Raw genomic sequence first — 24,880 nt, forward strand, 5'->3', positions numbered from 1 at the left:
TGGGCAGCTTGCAGTGCCAAGCAGGCCTCCTGTCAGCTGCAACCAGATAATCAGAGATTAAAAAGGAATCTGAGAAACCCCTGCTTCCTCACGTGCGGGGTGAAACCCTCCTAGGATTCATTTCCTTTCCCCGCGTCGATATTTCATGTCATTTCCCGAATAGGAGTTTAAGAAATACCACAAACAAAAAGTTCCCCTGGAAGTCAACTCCCGCAAAGCAACCCAGCTGCGCTTCCTGGGTCCTTCTCAGACTGGGTCCCGCGGTGGGGGCGGCGGCCTCCACCGTCGTGGTCTGGTGCGGCCGGAGCAAGGTTGGTCCATTTCAGCCGAAAATCAGCCCCTACTCACCTTTAAATAATGGTTCTTTTTGTACCAGAAAGGGGAAGTTGTAGCAGCTAGAGGAGAGGAAGGAAAACAAAAACAACCGTACCAACAAAACAGGGCTTAAGATTGTCGTTCAATGTGCATCAGGTACTTGTTATAAATTCTACTGGATAAGCACTTATAAATAAGGAACAGTTATTCCTCATCCCGGGCCGCGTTTGTTTGTTAGGAGTCATCGTACAGAGGGTTGTTGTAGTTTCCCCAGGACCCGTAGTCGTGGTCATCCAAGAGCCTTCCGTAGGAGGAATGCCTGGCGGGGAAGGAGAAGAGGCTGCGATTACTTAGGGAAGTCGCCCGTCCCAGGACAGCCTAGGGCCCTGCGGCCTGAACTGGCGAGACTTACGGAGCCAACGAGAAGGAAGCCCTGATGCTCCCACTAGGACAACGGCACCCCCAAGCGTGGAGGCCCCGTCCACCAGACACCCTGCAAGTGATGACTGACCCAGCTGGGAGCCCGCCTGGCACCTTCTGTTGAGATCAGCTGGGCCCCTGAATCTCCCGGTACTGGGGAGAAAGAGGAGGCCCTATTTCTATGGCGATTTAATAAGACAGCCTGGGAAAGCGAAGCTCGTGTTCTAGCATTCTGACTTAGGTCCTGGGCTTAGGTTTTCCTGAAACAGTAATGACACAGCCACACCACCATGGCTAGCACCATCTCCCCTGACATTTATATTGTGTTTTATATTTACGAAGCACTTCTATATTCAGCTTTTACTTGGTCCTCAAAAGAAAGCCACAGGGCAGGTATGGTGTATCCTTATTTCTCTGACCAGGAAAGTGGGGCTTGGAGATATTAAATGATGTGCCCCAAATCATCTAACTGAGCTGTGAATCAAATCCCTGCCTCCCGGATCTAAAGCCAGTGCTCACAGCCCAGGTTCCAAGAGCCTGATTAGCACCTTAGTTCAACGGCAATATGGGTTAAATGGGATTTGGTTAGTCATTTTTGGGAATTTCTTTCATGATTAATAATATTTATATAAGAGACTATAAGATTGTTATCACTTCTCTGTTAAAAACCTTTAAATGGCTCCTTCCCTCACAAAGTTGGTGCCTCTGAGGTTTGTGCTAGCATGTGATTATACCTTGCAAATGGAAGTCATGTATGCTAGGTAGAGTACCAAAAAGCACTCCCATTCCCCCAATCTTTTCATTAGCTAGATATGAAAATTAACCAAAATGAAAATACAATCTGAGAAGCACAAAAGGCATTTACTATACTTACATCTGTAAGTATAATAAAATAAATAAAATAATTGCTATTACTTTTTTGAGGCTTATTTACATCTGCCAGGTATTCAAAAAGCGATGATTTATTTATTTATTTATTGTAAAAATCAGGCCCTTGCTGTGCTTGTTTCAAACTCTTAGCCTTCAAAATTCTGATTTATGTTCTGAAGGTTGACTCAGCTGATCCATTCTATATACCTAGAAACTTGAAGATGTTCGACAATTTACTTTGCTTTCATTTCTGTTGGGACTAGAAGGAAAGGGGCCACAAACAGCAATCCAGAAACACCACTGCTTTTTTGATAGGAATACAGGAGGTAGTTTTGGTAAATGAAGGTCACGGGTTATCTACGGCCAACACTTCTCCAAATTTAAAGCCTCCAATTCCAATTAAATTCTTTAACAGGATGGTTGCGAAATGGAAGGTATAGAATTAACAAGTAAAAACCTGATGATTTCAGTGCTGGAGCCCAGTCTAAATTTCAGCATGACTTACCGCTGCAAGCCGGGCAAACATCTCCCTAATAAACATGCTCCTTTATTGATGGGGTATGATGGCCTCACCTTTGTAAGGTAAATGAGCTTCTCACAGCAGTTTTATCCCCATCATATAATGTTATTCCCATAAAATGTCAGTTTGGTCAATAAATGTATGTTCTTGAATACGTTTTTAATTCCCTGTTTCTTCATCTCTAAAATGGAGAATTTTTTTTTTTTTTAAATTGAGTTAAAGTTGTGAGAAGGATTAAATGAGATAATGCATATAAAAGGCCTGGCACATAGTAAATGTGCAATGAATGTTGGCCAATATTGCTTTTTAATTTTTATTATAATAAAACTTATACAAGCACATGGTAAATCTGCAAACAGTAAAAAATGGCACCGAGTGAAAAGTGAACCTTCCTTCCACCGGGAACTCCTAAAACTATGCCCCAGGCACAGTTATACAGCTGTTTCTTATGCTATTGTTCTCATATTTGGATTTTTAAAAATTATTATTATTCTGCAGTGGGGTCAGAGGATTAAAAACCTTCTGTTGGGTTTTACTGTCTATGGTTATTTTAGGGAAGACTATGTGGCCAAGGCTGTATCTGAATCTGTAGTATTTTAAGAGGCATCTCCTACAAAAACAATATTAAAACAAAGGAAAAAAGACATGTCTTTCTTTCATTTTTCTTTGCCTTCCCCTACGGATGAACAGTGAGTGAACAAAATGCTGTTAAGTGAAGGAAGAGAGGCAAGAGATATGCATAAACCAAAACTGGGCATATACTGAACCTGCAGGGCTTGTTCAGTACACTAATGAGCCTAAACAAGAAGAATTGAGTGTGCTGGGATTCCAGCCAGGTTTGGATAATCCGGTACTACTGCAGAAAGACTAAGACAAACACATTTTTTGTGCGTGTGATAAGGGGAGAGTTATTAGTGAGCATGTTAAACTCTCTCTCACGATCAGAACTTAAATCATGCCACATTTTGGATGGAAATGGGAGGTTTTTCAGATTGGCATTTGCAGGGTCTATGAGGTAAAAAACAAAACAAAAAAACTCCCACTCCCAAGATGTCTGAGCTATACCTCCAGACAGAGGAGCAGGAAGTGCAAAGACCCTGAGGCAGGAGCAAACAACACATCTGTGTGGTAGCTACTGAACCGTAATATTTAAAGGTAAACTTTTTATATTGGAATGATTTTAGATTTAGAAAAAAGTTGCAAAACCAGTATAAAGAGTTTACATATGCCCTTCACCTAGCCTCCACTAATGTTAACATCATCTTCTATAATTATGGTACATTTGTCAAAACTAAGAAATTAACATTGCGAACCACAACTTTGAAGCTGAGAAAATTGTGACCATTATGGGTCACACCCATGGTTACCACAGCAAGTTAGTGGCAGAGTGAGTAGCAGAACTCAGGAATCCAATCAGTTCCACCTTCTTTCTACCAAAATCCCAATGGGGAAAACATTTCCAAACATTCATTTCCAAAATCCTCTTTCCAGAGTCCAGTTTCTTTTAAAAAGCTATTATTTCATACTTTCAAACATCGTTAAATAATTACCTTTACTTTGAAGGGGTAGATCAAATTTGTTTATTTTATTTTTAAAAAATTATCTGCCAGATACCATAGGACTGTCAGACACTCATCACAGAAAAGGTCTAAACACTGGCACATCCATTTTTTTGTAAACTAGTGCAGTGTCAGGGGGTAACTGGTAAAAGTCTGTGTGGTTTAACAGATTCCCACAGCTTCCTTTTCCCTAAACCTAGCTCTTCCTGATTTGGAATTAACCAATGTTGCTGCTGCACCCCAAACTTTCCTACTCAGAATCATTCACTCATGCAATAAATGTTTACAAAGCAACTACAGCATGTCAGGTATGCCAGGGGCTTTATATCGTGGTACTGGAGGAGGACGACAGAGAATGCACTATCCCAGTACAGAGAACCACGTGGTCCAAAGGAGGTATGTGCACGAAACTCAGTATGCAGAGGAGGGAGGAGGCTTCCCAGAGGTCTCTGAGCTGGATGACTTGGAATTAGCCAGATAAGAAAAGGGTGAGCCAAATATCTCTGGAAAAGGAGTCAGCACATTCAAAGTAATAGAGGCAGTATGTCTGAAACATATATGTAAAGAACAGGGAAGAGGGTGTCTGGAGTATTAGGAGATGAGGGTAAAGCAGGGTTACTCAAAGTGTGGTCCTTGGACCAGCATCATTGACATCACCTGTGAGCTAGTTAGAAATGCAAATGCATAGGCCCTACCCCGACCTACTGAATACAAATCTATGGGGATAACACTCAGGAAATAGTGTTTTTAATAAGCTCTCCCATTGATTCTTCTGCAATTAAAGTTTGAGAACCACTGAGCTAGAAAGTCAAGTAAACTAGACCTACAGAACTCCAAAAGCTGGTCTGAAAAAGTCCACCTGTGGGCAACAAATTCTAGAAGAGCTTAGCCCTCATGGCTGGCTGGGCCTACTCCTCATACCTAACAACAACCAGAAGGAATCCAGTTGTTTAAAACGCAATCACTGGAAGACATAAAGCAAAACAGGTGACTTGTAACAAGATGCCTTAAAAGCCAGGCCCTGTTGTGTCTATAAATCAAGATCACATTTATTTTTGTGACGGGAACAGCCCGTGTTGTCTGTCTGGGTTACCAGCATACCTAATTATAGCAACGTCCACACCACTGGCCTTAGCAGATATGGTCCCCTGTGCAAGGAGATTATCTCGTGGCTCAGCAGTTTTGAGCCAACTTAAACAAAACAAAACCGACTCACCTCATTCTTCAATCCTCATTAATTAAAGACACCTTTGGGCAAGAGGCAGGCAGGGCCTTGGCTTTCTTTTAAAGTTGCAAACAAGCTCTGGAATAAAGACTGTTCAGAGATAGTTTCTATTTATGAATGTATAATGCGGATGCAACTTCACAGGCGTATAAGAACAGCCAAAATGGAATACGGAAGCCCATCATGTCCATGCACAATTAGCAAACTGCACTGCCATCTTCCTCCTCCTCTCCCCTCTCCTTTGAATCCCTCCTGCCTACTGAATGGCAATGGCAGGTTGGGGCCGTTCTCCCAGCCTCAAGGCCTACTGTTGGCGGCCCCCACTTTACTGAGCAGCTAGGTGCTAAGCGCTATCCGAACACCTATTGCAATGAGAGTAGTTAGCCTTTCCGTCATCCTCACCTCGCACCTGCACTGAAAGTTTGTGTGTATCATAATTCAATCCTCACAACAATCCTGAGTTGGTATTATTATAGTCCAATTTCACAAACGAAGCAGCTGAGCACAGAATGAATAAGAAACTTGCCCCAGAAGGCATCTTCTTAGCCACCATGCCATAGTCTCTCCAGGTACTCTGCAATCATTACCTCATTTCAGCTTTCAAACAACCTTGAAAGGTACATATTATTAGCTCTATTTTTGCAGACTGGAGAAGCTGAGGATCAAAGAGATTATAATTTTCCCAAGGCCACCTAAAGACTAAGTAGAAGGGTCAGTATTGACCTTGCCAGCAAAGCTCCCATTCCTCCCTTCGCACTATAGTGCTGCTGGTTATAAAAGGGGTCCAAGACAGAGAAGGGCCCTGGTAGGTTCAGGGCAGTTCATTTTTATAAGCCACATCCCAAAATGGCTCAGTTTATAAAAAGAGGCAGTTCTCTGGGCAGGGGACACTGTGACAAAACTAGGAGTCATGGGTACCTGGAGAATAGAAGTGTGAAAAACAGATGGCTAATGTGTTTACCAATGCCTTTGGAGGACATGAGGATTTGGGAAGAAAGATGAAAGCACTGAGCCACTGTTAGCAGAGACTGCAGGGCCTGCTGTTCTTCTGGTTGTGATGCATTTGCAGGGACGTTGGCTGGGCCAGGTCTCTAGCCCATGGGTGCAGGCCAGAAGCTAATGGCTCCCTTATGGGTGAATTCAGTCACTCACTGATCCAGCCAAGTGAGCTAAAAGACCACAGACAACAGGCCTCTTGTGTTATTGTTCTCAGAAATCTGGGATGAGAGAAGCAGAATAAATTTCCAGCTAAAGCAAAGCCTAGCCTTAGGTACGTACACACACCCCAACTGAGCCAACTGTATTTTCAATGAATGATTAGTGGGGCTTTCCAAGAATCCAGCAAAATAACACTTGAAGGGGTTTTAGCATAGCCATAAGGTTCATAAGAGCTATTAATCTCCTTATGTTATCATTTTGTCAAAATAATTAAGACAAGCAGAAAGGGGTTTTCCTTAGGGGGTTTCTGAAACAGAGATCTGATCACTTCATCCATCCTTAGGTTTATAAGGCCAAAACTTAAGTAGCATAATAGATAAATAGCAGTCTTATATTTATACCACTGTGGGGCCTTTCTACATTTAGGAGAGAGAACCTATAGGGGGGAGAGAAGCAATCATTAACTCTGTTTAATCATCCACTTAATTTATCTGGTGTTCAGAAGGCCTGGGGAAAATATAGTTCAAAATAAAATTTTAATCGGCACTCATCAGAACAAATTGTAATGGCCTGCTAGCAAAATGTTCCCAGCACAGTTAAGTTCTGTGATGGCAGAACTGTGTCCCATCACTGATGTGGCCCCAGTGCTTAGAAGAATGCCTGGCACGGGGTTGGTGCTCAGCAACTCTTTATCAAGGAGTTCCTTCCAGTTTGCCACTTTGACGACGATGATGATGGTGTCGGCAGCGCTATGTACTTGGGAAGCAGTATCCATTAATCCTCCCAACAATGCCACATGGTAGTTAAAATTAATGCCCTTATTTTACAGGTGAGGGAAATGAGGGCCAGCAATGCCCCATAGCATGCCCAAGTCACAGCACTAGAGAGTGACAGAGCTGAGACTCAAATTGAGGTGGCTGCCGATGCCAGTGTTGGTTTGAGATGGCAAACTTGAATCCTTGCCTAAGGTCAAGAGGAAGAATCCTTTAGGTTATTTCAGCAGCATTTTGGGGAAGTGTGTAGCGAGAGGGAAGTGTTTCTATTTCGCTCCACACTCCACTGAAGGTTGTATTTCCATAGCCCTTCGGAGACTCACCATTGGGGACTCCAAAAATGACTCTAAGCTTTATGGGTAAGTTCCCTTTTTTGGGGCCCCAGGACATATTTTTCAACAGATACTTTATTACAAAATGGGAATGAGGTTCCCAGAGTAGTTCATAAAAGCCAATTTAACTCATAATTAAAATACAACCTGTCTGCAGCGATAAACTGGTAATTAAACCAGATGGAAAAAGGTACCATTCGGTAAGATATAATTTATAAAATTAAGTTTGCTGCTCAAGGAAATGCAGACTTAATGAAGAGAATTTTTTTTTTTTTTTCCCAATCTGAAGGGGACTTCTGGATGCTTTTATAAAATCTTTTATTAGACACAGGTCATGCTGGCCTTTTAATTCCAATTTCTCTTTGAAACCTGGCTTTCCTGTTCTGGGCGCCTTAGACACAGGTGGTATTATTACTCTCTTACTTGGCGCCATCACTAGGTTGATGAGCTGCATGTTTAGAACACGAGACGGAGGGAGAGAAAAGGGAAGGAGGAGGGCAGCGGTCCCTAGCGGGTGCTGGGCTACCCTGGGTGACTACTGGGGACAGGGTGGCGGCAGAGCAGGTGTGTGCACAGAGATTTGGAACCGCATCGGGAGCTCACAGTGTCAGGAGCACCTGTGTGTGTGCTGTGGGCTCGTGGGACTGCGTGATCCTATGTTTCCTTGTTCACTATTCCATTTACCAAGCAGCGTGCTCACGGATGACGTCCGGGTCTTCATGGAGCTTACATTTTTGTGGGGGAAAAGAGACAATAAACAAGCAAATATATAAAAAAAGAAAACCCAAATAAAATAATAGACCGTGCTAACAAGCAGATTAAATGTAGTTAAGGCACTAAGAGGATAAATAACAAGGGCACCAAACCAGAAAGGGAGTCTCTTGGAGGGAGTGAGATGAAAGCCAACGTGCGCAGCTGGACGGGAGGAAGGGCTGAGAGACAAGCATCTCGGGGAGACGGGCTGGCAAGAGCCAAGGGCCTGGGAGGGAAGGAAGGAGAGAAGCTGGCGTGTGCCAAGAACTGAGGGGCGGGGATGGCTGGAGCTCAGTGGTTCAGGGGGAGACAGGATGCGATGAGTTAGAAGGGGAGGCAGGGGTGGGTCCGTGACAACCTCAAGAGCCACCCCTAGGAGTTACAATGTATCCTCCATGCAGGGGGAGCCATGGGGGCTCTCAAGGGAGGGAGTGGCAGGGGCAGAGGAGCTTGCACAGAGAAGGCTCTGGCTGCTGGAGGACAAAGTGTCGGTGGCCAAGGGTGGCTGTGCTCACCATGGCTGCCCGTGTCCTTCTGTCCCTTATTGTAGGCACTGCACAATCTGACAAACAAGACTGCCCCTTGCCATCTGGCATTTTACAGCTGGAAGGACACTCAGAGAGTGTGAGTAATGTGGTTTTGAGGTTTGGATTTCACCGAGCAATAGAACACACAAATAGGGGACTCACAGAGTATTGCAAATTTCTATTTGGTCAAATCTCAGCTACTATCTATGATCACCTTCATTTCACAGGAGAAAAAATATTTTAAAACCAAAACTATAAGGACATAATCTCAGGGGGAAAAACCAAGTTTTAAAGAAAACACTACACTTTCTTTATGTTTCTCACATTTTGCATTAGAACCAGTGAAAACCTCATTGTCAGACTGGACACGAATCCACGGACTGGTATTCAGAACATTAGTATTTAGGAACCACTGATGCCACCCTCAGCCCCATCTCAGAGATGGGAAAACTCGAGCTTCAGGAGGCCTGCGGCTTCCTAGGGTATGAGGTGAGGGCAGGGCAGAGAGCCTGGGCTTCAGCCTCCTGACTCCAGGTTAATTCTTGTCCCATTACATCATCGTGCTGTATATTTCAGCTTATTTCTTCTGCTTTGCCAAGGCTCAGACACTGTACAGATTCCTGTCTAGTGTGGAATACATGAGCCATCTTCACTTCCCTGCCTATATTTCTGGGGGCCAAGGTACCTGTTAAGAAACACGCACTCAGCAAAACAGCTCTCAGCCCGGAGCCCTGTAAAGGGGAGTCCTTTGCTTTATAAAGAAGAGTCACACGCGTCTCACCTGATCTTTAGGTACGCTGCAACGCCAAACACCAGCAACACCACGGCGATGACTGTCACGGTAATGGCGGCGATGCTGCCTGCCAAGGAGGAGGGGCACAGAAAAGAGGACAAAAGAGGGAGTTAAGTGACACTGGAGTGCACAGTACCCACCAGCTACCTGGCCCCATCATCTCTGTGAAAGAGGAAAAAGTGACTTATTTCAGATCATTCTGCGTGACAGTCAGAGCAAGAATAAAACCCAGAATCTTAATTCTGTTACCAAAATGCTATTTATGCCAGGTGAGGTTGCATAAATGGTGAATATTTATTTCAATATTTATCAAGACCTGTGGCTGGCCTGGAAGTCAGAGAACAGTACCCAGTAATATTTGATTATCTTTTAGAGACTGACACCAATCTGTTTTTGCTGCTGCTGCTGTTCGCGGGGGTGGTGGCTTTTAAATTTCTGGATGTCCTGTTTTCTTCTTTTGTAGGCTCTGGCTCATCTGTCCACTACTTGTGAGATATTGGGAGACTTAGGATGTTTTATTCAAGGGTCACTACAAAGTGATGTCGTTGATTTTTTAATAAACCACAACCACACAGCCGTATCGGTAGTGTCTACTTCAAAAGGCTCACCTTGCTAGGAGATAACACTAATTTTAATGATGCCATCATATCAAAGCATTTTTAAAAACACCTCTTTGGGAAGTATGTCCAGTTTTCATTCTTGAATAGTAAATTTGGTTCTATAGAGAATAAAGTCGAGCGTGGTGTATAAAATAAGGTCAAGTCTGATAGGTAACACTTTTTTGTTTGTAGAAATAACCAGGTGCAATTATAAAGTAACACGCATGTTTTATTCTTGCAGTTTGAAATCTGGTTCCAAAAGCAACTAATAACGGGCAGTTAAAAAAACCCTTTGAGCCTGTAGCCTTGTAAGAATAACCATACTGCCTCTGAATACTACTTTGAAGCACAACACTCTTTTTGTGTGAGCTTTGGACTAATAATGTATAGACTTAGTTTTATTTTACCCTAGAAATGCCAAGAATCAATTGAGCTTTTGTCCCCTCACACTTAAAGGGACTTTTTGGCATGAAAGCTGGTGTTAGGGACCTCATTTACGCTTTCAGGCCACTGGGAAATTATTTACTAGTACTTCAGCAAATGAATGGCACTCTTCTTACACACACTGGAAAGAGCGTAAGAGATCTGGAGTCTGAATATGTGCATCAACCGTTACTAGCTGTGCGACCATGAGCTATTAGCACTGTCGACTCATGCTGCTCACCTGCAGAGACAGAAGAATAGGAGGGTTCCATCCATCTCATGTGGTTTTAAGGGGATTGATTACATGCGATGCCATGTGCACCAGTCTAAAGTGCTATCTGAATGCATGATCCAGGGCCAGTTCCCATCTCTTGTGTACTAGGTCTCAAAGGTGTTGAGTCTTCCCCACATTTTTGTAGATTTGTCTTTGTAGATTACTTTGTCATGTCTCCTTTTATTATTTTTTTCCCCCTCTGGTATGAATGGCTTTTGTTTGTTGTTCTTTTTATTAGCCCTTCAACCAACAGAACTAGAGCATGGCTAAGAAGAGAATCAGTCTACTTATTAACTCTTTAGTTACTCCCCAAAAGTTTTGGGTGAAAGAAGGCTACATCAGACATCCATGCTCCCACTGGTCATAACTCATAAAACAGAGGCAAAAAAGAACGTTGCTAACATAGAGACTGAAGACCAGAGCTTGATGTCTCTACACAGACTGACCAGATTTGACCATTTCAGAGTGTGCACACTTCTGGATGTTCACAATCCATTTCTTTGCTCCTGGAATCCTTTTGAGCCAGATGAGTATAATTATCAGTGTGATCTCTTTCTCTTTTTGCTAAAGACAAAACCATGGCACTGAATGCTCCAATGTGCAGATCTGGTCAGGTAGGGAAAGTTTGAGGTCAAACTTTCCACCTTATGAAAAACCTCCACTCCTACTTTGAGAGGCTGCCCTTAGCTTCTTGGCCTCCAAACTGTGTTGGAATTAGGACAATTCAAAGTTCATTGAAACCTCATAAAAGCTCTTTTAAGAGCTTGTGAAAGGACGGTTATAACCACAATGTAAGGTGATGGGGGTGTTTTTAAGATTCAAAAAGATACAGCTATTGCAGTTAGGAGCAGTTTAAAAAACTGACCTTTTAATTTAATTTCTCTCTTTTAAAGAAGTAGAGGAAGAGAAGAATATAACCCATTTCCCTGTAAGACTCTTCTTTCTGGCCTCAGGGATAGCTTAATATAGGGAATTGTAGGCTTGACCTTTCTCTAAGTTTCTTCCCTAACTCTAAGCAGTTGGGTCTCCTCCAACTCTGCGATTTACTGAATTTATTTATATACCATCTCTTTCTAAAGATAAATCATGCAGTTCTCCCAGCTAAAGTGCTGTTCTTTCTCTCTCTCTTTTTTTTTCTGAGACTGCAAGTGGTAGACTGATCGCTTCCTCTTCACGGGGTGGGTGGCTGTCTAGCTCTCAGTGTAGCCCCGATCTTCAGATGGGGCCCTTCCAGGCCACCCTTCCTTGTCCAAAGAAGACATCAGCCTGTGTGACCAGGGCTGGAATTAGCACATGATTTTCCACCTGATGGGCCCTTGAGGGCAGCTGGGCAAAGGGGCACTTCTTAGAGTTGGCACAGCCCAATATGAAGCCAAAAGGTAGGAGATAAACTAGGTGGTACTCGAACATTTGGGACACCCGATTAACTATTCTGCCACCCACTGGCTCTTCTCAGCAGGTCAAAGCCTAGCTGAGCCGAGCCAGGGAGCAAGTGTCCTCTAGAAGTAGAAGACCTTGATGAGGTCCCCAGCCTAGGTAATCTCATGTCCTGAGCTTGCTGTCACCCCCACGGCAGCTTCTGCTTTCGGAAGCAGCCTGTAACCTCAGCCCCGGAAGTTCCACACCTGAGTGCATCATGGTTTGAGCATCGGAGGGGGTTGGGGGGTGCTGAGCTGCGTCAGCACACCTTTAAAGGGTGACTGGAAAAGCTTCATTTCCTCCTTGTGAAAACGAATGTCATTTCCCCCTCAGTTCTGTTAACACGAAAGTGGAATTCCCCTTGTCCTACTCTTTCTTGTTTCAAGGCGGGGCAGGGAGAGGAAAAATGAGGCCAGTGTGGCTGTGGGCAGGGAGGCTCACCCTATGGGGAAGGTGCCGGACACTTGGTGGGAGTGGGCCAGGGGAGATGGCTGGCATGTCAGTTCCTCCTCATTGGGATTTGCCAGTGACAGACTGGGCGTGACTCACACTGTAAAGTCAGAATGGGCAGAAATTAAGAGAGAACTGGAGGAAAGTTACCTGTATATTTTATAAGCTAAGATATAAGAATATTCCACTGTGCTAGCACATTCCACTCTGCTAATATGGTCTGCCTAACCAGAAGGCTGTTGAAGATCCATGAACCAAAGCCTCCTGGAATTTTGGGCCTCCCTGAAGTCTGGGATTTCTCAAGGTTGCCTTTTTTCCACTTTCATAAGGGCCTAGAACAAGAATAAATGCACTAAAGAATGGCCATAGCTACCATTTGCAGGTGACGACTTGGCAGGCACTGTGCCAAGAACTTTCCAGCTATCACCTCATTTAATTCTCTTTATAACGTGAGTGCAATTATTCCCATTTTATAGATGAGGAAGTTAAGGCTCAGCGAGATTAAGGTTTTACAGTTGGTAAATGATTGAACTAGCATTTGAACCCAGGAGAGTTTCATTCAGATTTTTCATTTTTAATCATTAATATACTGGTTACTTCTTCCAGCCCTTTTCTCAGCTTGGCCAACTTCCACCCTTTCTTCATGACCTAACTAAGTATCAACCCTTCTGAGAATCTTTCCCTGACACCCTTAAGTAAATTACAGTGTCATTGTGTGTTCTTAGATCTTGGTGTCTATGTCTTTTCGACACTCTGTGTTGTGTTTATGAGCCTCCCAGGAAGATTCTAATCATATCCATCTTGCATCTCCCCATTTCTCTGTGCACTTCTAGCTTCAGGCACAGTCTCTGGCTCATAGTGGGTACATAACTCATTTAATGTTGAATAAATAAATAGAATATTGGCAGAAAAATATAACTTGCTAACTGGAAGTTTCTGACCCCAATCACTGTGCTAAGAAAGTTCCCAAGCAGCAGGTTCTCTGTCCTATTCACCTTGGAATCCCCTGCTCCAGGCCTCACCTGGGCACTTACTCCTGTGACTGCATCTGTGGTCCTGTCTCCTTAGCCCCTTGACCTCCATGCTGTGCACTTGGGAGTCCCATGGAGGACCAAGGTGGTTAGCTGGAGGGTAGTTCGTTTGGGAGTAACTGACTAGAGTTAGGTAACATCCTTGAAGCAGCCGGAGCAAACTCCTGGTCAGACCTGGTGGGCTGCTACTCTAACCCCCTTCCCCCCCCCCGAGGAAGGAGGCTGCCCTAGCGGCTGTCATTTTCCCTGCTTTGACTCTGTTCTGTACCTGTGGGGTCCTGGAATACACTGCGGCGTCATCTGAAGCGTCTCTCCCGCAGCTGCCTCTCCTGCCGCAGACATGAGCCCCTGCTTATCACACGGTGTCTTTATCGCACACTCAGAGGGGCCTGGTCACGTCCACACCGCCTCCCCCTCACCGGGCCAAAAGGGCCCTCCTGCCTTCCTGGGCGTAACCACATTCCCAAACCTCAGATGTTCCTCTGGGGACTCCTCTCATTGATGGATTTTCTTTTTTTTTCCCCCCTTTAAACATGAAAGGAACATTTCGTCTGACCTCTTGGGCAGGAATAGTTGCCAACTATATCCAACATAAAAATCTTAGGATGTGATGGGACGAACCCAAACAACCTCTAAAAGAAAGAACTTTACTAGGCTCTTCAAAAACGTTCTTGTTCTGAGAGAGCTGGGGGTGGAGGTGATGGTGGAAAGGTTCCAAGGGTGACAAAAGTTGTCTCGTTTCTATCCACAGATGACTCCTGAACTACGTTCTCCTTGAAAATTCGCCAGTCAGCTTATTTGGAAGGAGCATGTAAGTACTTGACCAAGTTCCTGGGTCTGTGTGCACACCGCTGATCTATTCTGAGAAGAGTTTAACAAATCTCTTGACTGTTTTCCAATATTCTTGCTCTTTTCTCTCCACTTCCTGGTCCAGAGATTAGGTAAGAAACAGAGAAGAGGAGCAGGTGGCCACTTCAGAGTGTGCGGTGGCTCCTTCAGTCAAGGTCACCAACAGGAAAGGAACATTTAGCCTCAAAGGAATTCTTTCTCTTTAAAAGTATGTGTCTGCGGCTGTGCTGGAGGAGGGAGGTGGGCGGTTGGCGAGGGCCTGACAATACCGTGTGCGGAATCTCTGTTTAGTATGCTAGGCTCGTCTGTCTCTACAGCTAGAGTGTCCAATCACGTCTCCGTCCCCCAAAGAAAACAATAATAGTAATAGGAATAAACAATAACAACAAAAATAATGGCAACTAGCACTTTTCTATTACTGACTCTGTGCCAGGGACTGTTCTATGAGTTTCACTTCTTTCAACTTATGTAATCCTCATGAGAACTCCGTGAGGTAGCTACTCTTGTTATCTCCATTTTACTAATGGGGAAACTGAGGCACAGAGACACGAAGGGCCCAAAGCCACACAACTGGTAATTAGAAGAACTGTGCTATAAGGACAGACTCCAGAGGCCATGTGTTACCTACTGGGCTCTCCTGCCACCCTGGGCTCTCGCGTTAGATCCAAGTCTACTTTTAGATAAAACTTATGGCTCTGGTACATTCTCTGTCTACTTTCTGTTGGCTTCCCAGGAATCAGGGCCTAACTCGGGGCTGTGCGGTGGCTCGGGTCCTCCTGCAGGCACCAGTGAAGGCGGGTCAAAGCTCAGTAATTCAAATTAATTGGAAGGAAGACTAGTTAGAAGCAGACAACTGTCACAGAACAGCAACCTAAGAAGGTCCATGTCATTGGTTTCTAGTATGTGTTGTGATCCAAAATAACTGCTCAGAGTACTGCCAAATGCTGTCTGTTGCGGTATATTAAGTAACCCACGGGTGTATGGTAACTGCAGTTGGCTTTGGCGGTGGTGGGGTGTGTGGGTGTGTAGGCTGTGAGAGGGGGGAGAGAAAGTAAAAATAGAAAACCGCAGTTCTTGGATACACACCTGGGTGGATCCTAATTTTACCATTAATGAAGGCCACTTTGACTTCTGGCCTTGTCTGCTCGGATTTCACTCCTATTCCTCCTGTGCTACCCCATGCCCTGATCTTGCCTCCTCCCTCTTGCCCCAAACCAATCCCATGAGCCTCTCCTGAATGAGCTCCATGGGCTCATCTAGAGCCAGGACCGGGTGGGGTGCAGAGAAGCAACAGGCCAGGGCTCTGAGGTTTCACTACCCCACTGTAGAGACAACTGTCGGGCCTCCAGGACCACACAGGATCATCAGGACTGAATGGACAAACAGGAAGGTAGGTAATGGAGGTGGGTGGTATCAAACTCTGTATTTCTGCCTATAACTGAGGGAGTGGGGTGGGTCTTGGGAAGAGGTGGGAATGAAGCTGTTATCTGAAGAACAGCAGGGCTTGTACTAACAGCAGTGAGGCTCCAGGTGGGGACCAACTGTGCCAGAGAAGACACCCAACCCTTACGGGCTTGAAGGGTTTGCACTGGGCTTGAAGATGGAGCACCACGAATGGTGTCACTATCTGAAAAATGGGCTAATCCCGGTCCTCTCCACAGGGACATTGGGAGGATCAAATGAGACGAAGAGAGGCTGTTGAGAGCTTTGTAGAGCCCAGCGCTCTCACTTTATGGATGAGGAGACTGCAATACTGCAGGACAGAGTGACTTTTCCAAGGTCACACGATTTGCAGAAGTGACAAAACTAGGACCACAGGCTACATAAACAGGTGTAATGGAAATTAATAGGGACCGTGAAAATGGTTGAGTACTCAGGACTGAATCACGGAGAACTCTGAAAGCCGGGCGTGGTGTCTGGGCTTGACAGTGTGGGCAGCCGGGACTGTGACGGTGTTCGGGGAAGAGGGAGGCACCTCTCTCCTGTAAGAACCTGTCCAAGTCCTTCTTTCTACTGGAAATCATCCCTGGTGATAGACACTATTTTGAGTCCTCTTTTTCTAGATGTTTGCTCTTTTATTTTGTATGGCACAATTTAGTAAATTTATTTTAGTATAAACTGATATTGTTGTATGTATCTGTGGACAGTTACGCACATTGTACATACAAGATAGATGCATGAAATATACTCTTATACCAATGGTTTTATGTGAACATGTTCTACCTGTTCTCTAGACTGCAAGTCCCTTAAAGCCAGGGATATCAGATTACACTTCTTTATTTGTCTAGGCCCAAAGTCAGTAATTCATAAAATAACTCTGATCTTCTGAAGCATAGCAGTTTTTAAAAAATTCATTCGTAGTTATGATGCAAAAAGAAAGCTCTTTTATAAGCTATACAGCTTGCATACAGATATGCTACAGAAGTGCTTTTAATTAACACAGCCTAAGCTTGTCTTTGTTAAGGTGGTCCTTTTCCCCACCACCCCTCCCCTAGTCCTTAAATCATTAACTTATTACTTAGCATTTGTTCACATAGAGTAGCAGAGGTAAACTTTATCAAAATCAGTCCAATATTATCACAAATGGAATCTTGTACCTCATATGTTTATACTCTTTCCTAAAAGCTAGTTAGTGGGCAGAATTAGGATTCAAACTTTGGGGAAGGATCCCCAATATTTATACTTTTCCACTTCATGTAATCAGAAGACCTGGTTTGGAGACTGGCTTTACTTTTATCTAAAAGCATTTTACCTACCTGAAGCATACAGTTAAGAATGTACACTGGAGATACTAACCTTGGTTGAGCTAGTAAAAGATTTACCCTTGCACAAGCCAAGCGCTCATCTCTTCTTCCTTCCTTTCTCCCTCTCCCTCTCCCTCTCACCGGGCGCATCCAAAGTACAGGGGGCACAGGTTTCAGTTAGTGCAAACCAGGTCACACACAACGGTGCAGTTCTTGGTTACCAAGGGTTCAAAGTTTTTCACTTCACTTCCTCTTATGATCTTTTCCACCACAAATGAAGCCTCTTTCGCATTTGGAATTTACTTTAACTACATGTTTTGGTAGCCTGATTCCCAGCTCTCCTTCGACACCTGTAATATGAACTATCCTGAGTTTCCAAGAACAGCCAACAATGCTCCACATCCTTTTTTCTCATAGCGTGGCGGCCACCTTGATGTCACAGCAAGCTGATGAGCACACAGAGGCTGCGGCTCAGTGTCTGGGAGTGTTGCCTTCATTCAGCTCCCCAGAGGAAAAGGAGTCCGCAGGGAATGAGAAACATCACGGGCCAGGATGGGGATCTCACCGCCTAAATCATCTCTTTGAACGATGCCTGGAGGGGGTGAATAAGGTACTACAGGAAGAATCCCACTGTCTTGCTCAGGAGTTGCCCTTTATTTCCATGAACACCGAGAGAGAAGGCTTTTTGTTGTTTTGTTACCTCCTTCTCTATCTCTTTAGTATTTCAATGAGAGAATGAGGCTTGGCCATGGATAAAATAACACTGAGGGGAAAAATAAACCAAAAAAGTTGGCATATACTATTTTTAAAAATCACCCAGTCTGCCGGGTGAAGACTCAGATTCATGTGGGTTCCAGCACTCTTGGCAAGTAAGACCTTCCACATTGGTGTCTTCTTGATTCAGAGGACATAAGCAAGAAGAAAGGGAGGAACTTCTAAGTGCCTGAGATAGAGTTCTAATTCTGTTTGCCAAGCAGTGTGCAAGTTTTCCATTTTTATCATGGAATATGGGCGAGGAGCAGAAAGTCACAGTTTCAGGTCACCTGTCCCAACACCTTGGCCAAGGGCAGTGACATCAATATAATTACTGCAGTCGCAAGGACTCGGGGAATCTCCTAGGAACCACTAGCTAAATTTAGCCCTGACCCCATGTCATTAATCACCAAGGCCACACAGGAACTTGCTGTTGATTCTGTATTTACCAAGTTTTAATTTCTCCCAGATTCAGGCCCTGAAGGTTTTAAAGTTAAAAACACTAGAAAGAAAAAATAATTTCCAAACTTTGATGCAAATTAAGGGAACGGTACAACTTCTGGGTCTTAACTGTCCACGCTTCAGGGCAGGCGGGGTTCAGGCTAAATCCTGAAGCTCAGGTTTTGTTTCCCCCAACTCCTCAAAGTGGCTTTTCTCCCAGCTAGAAACCTCTAGTTGTTTGGACTCTTTAACCCTTTCCTTTGGATTTTATAAGTTTTCTGAAAGTGTTACTGTTTCCAGTATGAACATAGTTATTTTTCTCCTTCACACTTTTTGGATTATCCTTTTGTGTATTGTGCTGCAGGCGAGTTCTTAAGTGGATCTTTATTACCTAATATTCACAGTAATAATCCCTTTGGGAGTCTTAAAGTGTTTTACAAACATTCTAATTCTTCAAAGGTTAAGGAAATCAAAGTCTAGAAGAGTCAAAACTCTGGCTGGTTGGTATCCACACAGAGAATTAAGAACCCAACTGTAATAATAATAGCTAACGTTTATTTGGTTCTAACTATGTAAGACGCATTTTATATACTTGTCTCATTTAATCCTAATAAAAATCTTATAAAACAGGGACAGGACTGTAATTACTCTCATCATATAGATAAATAAACTTGCCTAAGTCTCCCATCTTGCAAATGGCACTGGTGAGATTTGAACCAGGCAGAACGATGCCAAAGCACGTGCTGTTACAAACATCATTGCCTTCCCAGAGCCTGGCTTTGAAATGACTCCATGATTTCGCCACATGGAAATATGGCAAAATGTTTTTGATGGCCCACTTCCATGGACTTATTGAGACTTTATTATTTTAACATAAGTTCACCTTCACCTTTGAGCCTCCGGTCTACCCCTCGAAGGCCATGAGTCTGATGATGGAAGCATGATACTGTTAAATAAAATGCTGTCTCTCTTTGGCCACTATTTTTCTTTCCTAAGACCTGAGAAATAAGGCATGCTGAGGACAATCTGAGTTTAGTATCCATTATATGTTCTCTTAATACAATACTCGTGACTTGACTCTCTGGGATGGGAGTTTTAGATCCATTTCTCATAATGGTGATGGGATGGTGTTGATCTTTCCTCACTTCCCTGCCAAGTTATTTTGTAACTAAAAAGACATGCTCTTTTGAGTTGGAAGATTATAGTAAGAGTTCAACCTGGATATGGAATCAGGCATATTCCAAATCAGTTTTCCCAATGAGCCAACAAGCCATAGATTCATTAGTGGTATCAGCTGTGCTTATAAACTAAATCCCACTTTCTCAATGTAGCATTTCCATTATCACATTAGTCATACAGGATTGGTGAAAGCATTTAAAACAGGAAAAGAAAATTGTTCCATGGAGACAGAAACTCTCCAAGCGTCATAAAATGTGATACTGAGACAATTAAAATATGTGATGTAATTGTATTGCTACTAGATGACAACCTAAATGGTAAATAGGTTTTATTAGATTTTACGCCCTTGACATGTATTTTTCAAAAGATATTTTAGAAATATTTCAAAACCAGATTAAGATTCAAGTAGTAAAAGTAAGCCAAAAGAGAAAAAAATGAGAAGTAGAGAGAAGAATTCAGAATAATTTTTACCTAAAATAAAATCAGACAGTTGGAGTCTCTTATGGGAGTTTACCCGGCTGCAGCAAGCTTTGAGGTTTAGCCTAAGTTTAAAGAATTGGGCACAAAAGAGAGAAATGTGAGTGAGAGTTTATGATGATCAATCACCTTGGCAGCCCTGAAGTTCATGGGAAAGCCAAAGATGGGAGTTGGAACGGTGGAAAAAGAGAGGTGTGGTGGGAACGGGTGGGCAGCAGAAAGCCCGTTCATTGGTTTACAAGGTATCAGAGAGGCTGTCTTTGCAGGTGCAGAGAGGATGTTCAATTTTTCTTCATTCCCAATTGAAAGCTCAGGATTTATGAGGCTAAGACAATATGTGGACTTATCATCTAAAGCTTGATAATTAGTAACCAAAAGTCATTCATTCATTGATTTATTGAACATGTAATGAGCAGACACTGTTAAGTGCTGGGACTATATTGTTGAGCCAAAACAGACAAGGTCCCACCCTCATGTACCTTGAAAAGCAGTGAAGGCAATGAACAAAGAGCCACACAGGTAAGTGTATAGTCATGCACTGTGAAGAAGGGGTACAAGTGAGTTGTGACAGTTTGTAACTGGGAGGCCAGAGCTGGACATTGGACCCCATAAGACACATCCTGCACAGGCGATGTTTGAGCTAAGACCCAAGGAATGAGCTGGAATTACCCAGGTGTAGCGATGTGTTGTGAGAAGGTTCTAGGTAGAAGTGTCCGAGTGGGTGAAGGCCCTAAGACAAGGGGGAGGTCAGCAGGTTCGTGGAACTGGGAGTCAGCGAGTGTGGGTGGTGCAGATAGTGAAGGGAGGGGTGTGGGATGACACCATGGTGGCAGGTAGAGGCCACCTAAAGTGAAGGCTTGAGGACTTCCTGCTGAGAGCAGTGGGATGCCCCCAGGGCCTGGGATGTTGGTGGTAGTGAGGTTATGTGAGACCTGATCAGATTTGTGTTTAATCGTCAATCACTCTGGCTACTGTGTGCAGAACAGGCAGGACGGGGGCGATGGGTGCAGGGGAGGAGGTGGAGGGCAGTTAGGGGGCTGCTGTGGTGGGATTATGGGAGCTTTGACTTGAGAATGAGACAAAGAGAAGTAGAGGAATTTGGGAGGGTTACCAAGAATTCAAAATCAACAGTTCTCAGTGTTGGAGAGGAACTAGGGAGCAGAAGAGACAGAACTGAAAAGATGGTAGTGGCACTCACTGTAAGGGGACCAGGCCTGATCACGGACAATGACAATATTTGTAAAACTGAGCCTAAGATATCATACTTTTAGGATTACTGCTTTCTGATACATTCTGGGCATTCTAAAACAATCTGATCAGGAAATGTTTATCATTCTTTTACATAGTCTTTTCATACCTATGTTTCTTATGAAGTCATTATTTTTCCCTTTAACCTATTTTTACTAAGTCACTTAAATATGGTGATCATTAACACAATATGCATTTTTTACTCCTACAGCTTTTCTAGGTATACCTTTAAAATTATTCTTTCATTTTTTTTCTACTGGTTGATTCATTTTGCTAATCTATTCTATTCTAGAGGGTTCATTCATTCTATTTATTCTAGGGTTCATTCACCCTATTCATTCTAAGGGTTACAAGTGTCTTGTATAGCTGAAAGTCCCTTGCAGGTACAGACACAGAGATGTCTAGATGTCTGTGCCTGCTTAGTGCCCTGTATTTAAGGGTATTTATTTTCATGGTTTATACTGAATAAATTCTGGGGTTCAAACCAATAACTTAAAGTTCATGGACTATACCAATTTTCACCGTTCTGTGTTTTTCCCTTTGTAATGGAAAGTATAGAGTGGCATAAGACCAGTGGATTTTATAGACAAAGAGAATATCTACTTTGTAACAGGCATAGTGACTATAATTTTAAAGCTTGCATATGCAAGAACTAATGATGTTTTGAGTATAATTTGGTTTGCAACATCATTAATCCCTCAAGCATTTACCGAGCACCAAACTGTATGCAGCACCATTCAATTTTGTCCAGGGAGTCAAAAACACACTATAGTTTCTATCCTTGAAGAGCTCTGATTTAATAATACAAGAAGACCCAAGGCTCAGAGAGATCTAATACTTCCCCTAATATTGACTCATTTATACAACACATGTTATTGAGGGTCTGCCATATGTCAGAACCATCTGTTCTAGGGGTGGGGCATGTCACCTACATCTTCCTCTTTGTGAACAAGGCACTTGCTTCCATGGAGCTGACAGTTTAGTGGCAGAAAACAGACACTGACTCATCTAATAAAAGAGGTGATCTCAGAAAATAGTTAAGTGATAAAAAGAAAAATAAAGCAGAGTAAAAGTGTCAACAGTGATGGGGGTGAGTATTTCAGACAGGGGAATGAACAAAAGCTTGCTGAGGAGGTGACAGCTAAACTAATGTAAAGGAGTGAGCCACTAAAGGAGGGAGGATGTTTCAGGCAGGGGGAACAGTAAGTGCAAAGGCCCTGAGGCAGGAGTGTCTTCGGTATGTTTGAGAAATAGCGAGATGGCCAGCGTGTTTGAGGGTGAAAGTGGAAGAGGTGAGAGCAGAGAGGTTGTGTGGGTTCAGGTCATGCTGAGCATTGCAGGCATCACACGGACTTTGGCTTTTACTCTGATTCAGCAGGGAAGCAATTGGGATGTGAGAGCCGAGGAGCAGCAAGAACTGTTCTGAGTTTTACAAAGATCTGCCCGGCAAAGGTGTATGTAGTACACCTGTGTGTAGCAGCAGCAGCAGCAGTGGTGAGTATGTAGTAGTGAGATCAGTTACAGGAACAGTACAGGAACACATGTGAAAGATGATGGAGAGGCCAGGGGAGATCAGCCCAGGTCCGATGGACCACAGGTGGAGAGAGTGAGGAAGAGAGGAGCCTAGGACTGCTCCCAGGGTTTTGGCCTGAGGAACTGAAGGAAGACTGAAAAAGATCGAGGGGAGAGCAGGCTGAAAGTTGAGGAAATCAATAATTCATCTCAGACATATTATATGTGAGATGCCTACATATGAGCCACCCAAGTGGAGATTATGGGTTGGCTGACAGCTGGATATACATGTCTTTAGTTCAGGGAAACAAAACAGGGACAGAATTTTACATCTCAGAGTTGTCATCATATGGACGACATTTAAATTCATGAGACGAGACAAGATCATCTCAGGAGAGAGTGTGGAGAGACCGGGGAGGGGGGAGGGCAGGGGTGGCCCAGGGTGCTTGCCCCATGCTGTGCAGGAAGATGAGGGGGCTGAGTGAAGCCACAGAGACAGGTGGCCCTTGGGGCAGAGAACTGAGAGAGAAGGTGCCCTGGGCATCAAGTGGAGACAGCACTTTAGAGATGAAGGCAGTGACCACATGGGTCAAAAGCTGCTGGCAGGCCCGGCAAACCAGGACTATGAAGTGCCCACCAGACTTGGCAACGTGGAAGGCACCAGATTCCTCCACAAGGGCGGTCTCAGTGCTGACAGCTGTTGGTTGGATTCTGAATGCAGGTGTGGGCAGCCATAGCCACTGTGCTTCTGGTTCCTTACCTGTGTGCACAAACACCTGAAACTCCCTTGCCCAAATCCCCTTCATCTCTCTCTAGGCCCCACCTCCCTTTACTTCTGCACCTCGGCTCCCAGTTCCCTCCGTCATGGGGCCTTCCTTAATCCCTCCAGTCAAATGGAACTCCCATAGTACTCACCTTGTTTCAAATTATTCATTGGTGACTATGTTTAGATATTTGTTGAGTGGATGAGTCCTTGGATTAATAGAAATATGCTATGTGCACCCACACAGAATAAGACAAATTGCTATACAAAAGTATAGTGTTATTATTCCCACTACTAAAGCGTAAGAATCGCTCAACAAGAGCATCCCAAAATGGCAGCACAACCACACAGTGTGCTGCTTGGTCTGCCAGCCGAGAAAGGAGCCATGCAGCAATGCCGGGTGCTGAGAGGGGACCTGACTGTGGTTTAAGGATCTGGGCTGTGGGCCCAGCTCTGTCCCTGAGCCGTGTTACCTTGGGCAAGGCACTTCAAACTTCTGGGATGTCATTTTTTCACCTTTGAAATGAGCAGATTGTGTCACATAATCTCCAAGATTCTTCCACCCACCTGGGTTTATTCCCATTGTAGACACTAAGGAGTGGTATTTACAGTTACTTGTGCTTGTGTTCTTTCTCTCTACTTGAACTATAAAATCTCAAAGGACAGGTCTTACATTTCTTTGCATTACGAAGAGGGTCATGGTAGATGCACACTAAATATTTTTTGATTTAGTAGATCATAAGGATAAATCCTCTTTGGTCTATGAAGTGTCCACTGGTCCGTGCTTAGTGACCTCCCTCTAATCTGCCACATCTCCCTCTTCCCCAGTCATCTGAACATTCAGTCATTTACTCTGAGTTCCTCCCGTGTTCAATATTCCCGAGAACTACAAAGGCTCACCACCCAAATCTGCCACTAATTTTGTGTCTCTTGACCCTGCTGGCTTAGAGTTGAGGAAATCAAGACAAGTGGTCTAAAAAACAAGATAAAATATTGCAATGGAACTATCTTGGATAATCTAGCCCATGAAACTTGTAGAAAGTAGTAGATGTGTCAGCTTATGGAGAGTCATGTATGCCAAGCTCGGACTTTGTGCTCAGAAGTATTAATCTACCATGTCTGGGGTGTCCTGGAGGGGACAGAGTGTGAAGAGAGGGAGACCAGTTAGAAAACTGAAGAGGTAGAGCACACAGGCGGTGGTGAGGGCCTGGACTAAGAAAGAGACAAGAGATGGGGCCTGGGAGCCTGTACTTCGATGGCCCCTTTGTTAGAGATAGTCCTTGAGACAACATATCTAAGTTGACACCCACTCTGTAACAGGCGTGGGGAACCTGTGGCCTTCTAGGTCCTTAAGTGTGGCCTTTTGACTGAATCCAAATTCTACAAAACAAATTATTTTATTTTTATTAATAAAGTTTTGTTTGCCTTTTATATTTATATTTTATTTTAAAAATGAATGTATCTAAAATACCA

The 24,880-nt window shown here is 43.8% G+C and overlaps 1 protein-coding gene across 1 annotated transcript in view; it reads right to left on the reverse strand.

Moving 5' to 3' along the window:
* Nucleotides 1-461: 461 nt before the first annotated feature.
* Nucleotides 462-24,880, reverse strand: part of PARM1 (prostate androgen-regulated mucin-like protein 1) — a 72,314-nt gene continuing 47,895 nt past the window's right edge. The window contains exons 3-4 of the mRNA XM_069457973.1: nucleotides 9,234-9,312; nucleotides 462-634 (exon numbers count right to left, since the gene is read on the reverse strand). Coding sequence (XP_069314074.1) covers nucleotides 550-634; nucleotides 9,234-9,312 — 164 coding nt within the window. The 3' untranslated portion in view covers nucleotides 462-549. The remainder of the gene's footprint in view (nucleotides 635-9,233; nucleotides 9,313-24,880) is intronic.

Source organism: Eulemur rufifrons, chromosome 24 (genome assembly GCF_041146395.1).
Source record: "Eulemur rufifrons isolate Redbay chromosome 24, OSU_ERuf_1, whole genome shotgun sequence".
NCBI lineage: Eukaryota > Metazoa > Chordata > Mammalia > Primates > Lemuridae > Eulemur > Eulemur rufifrons.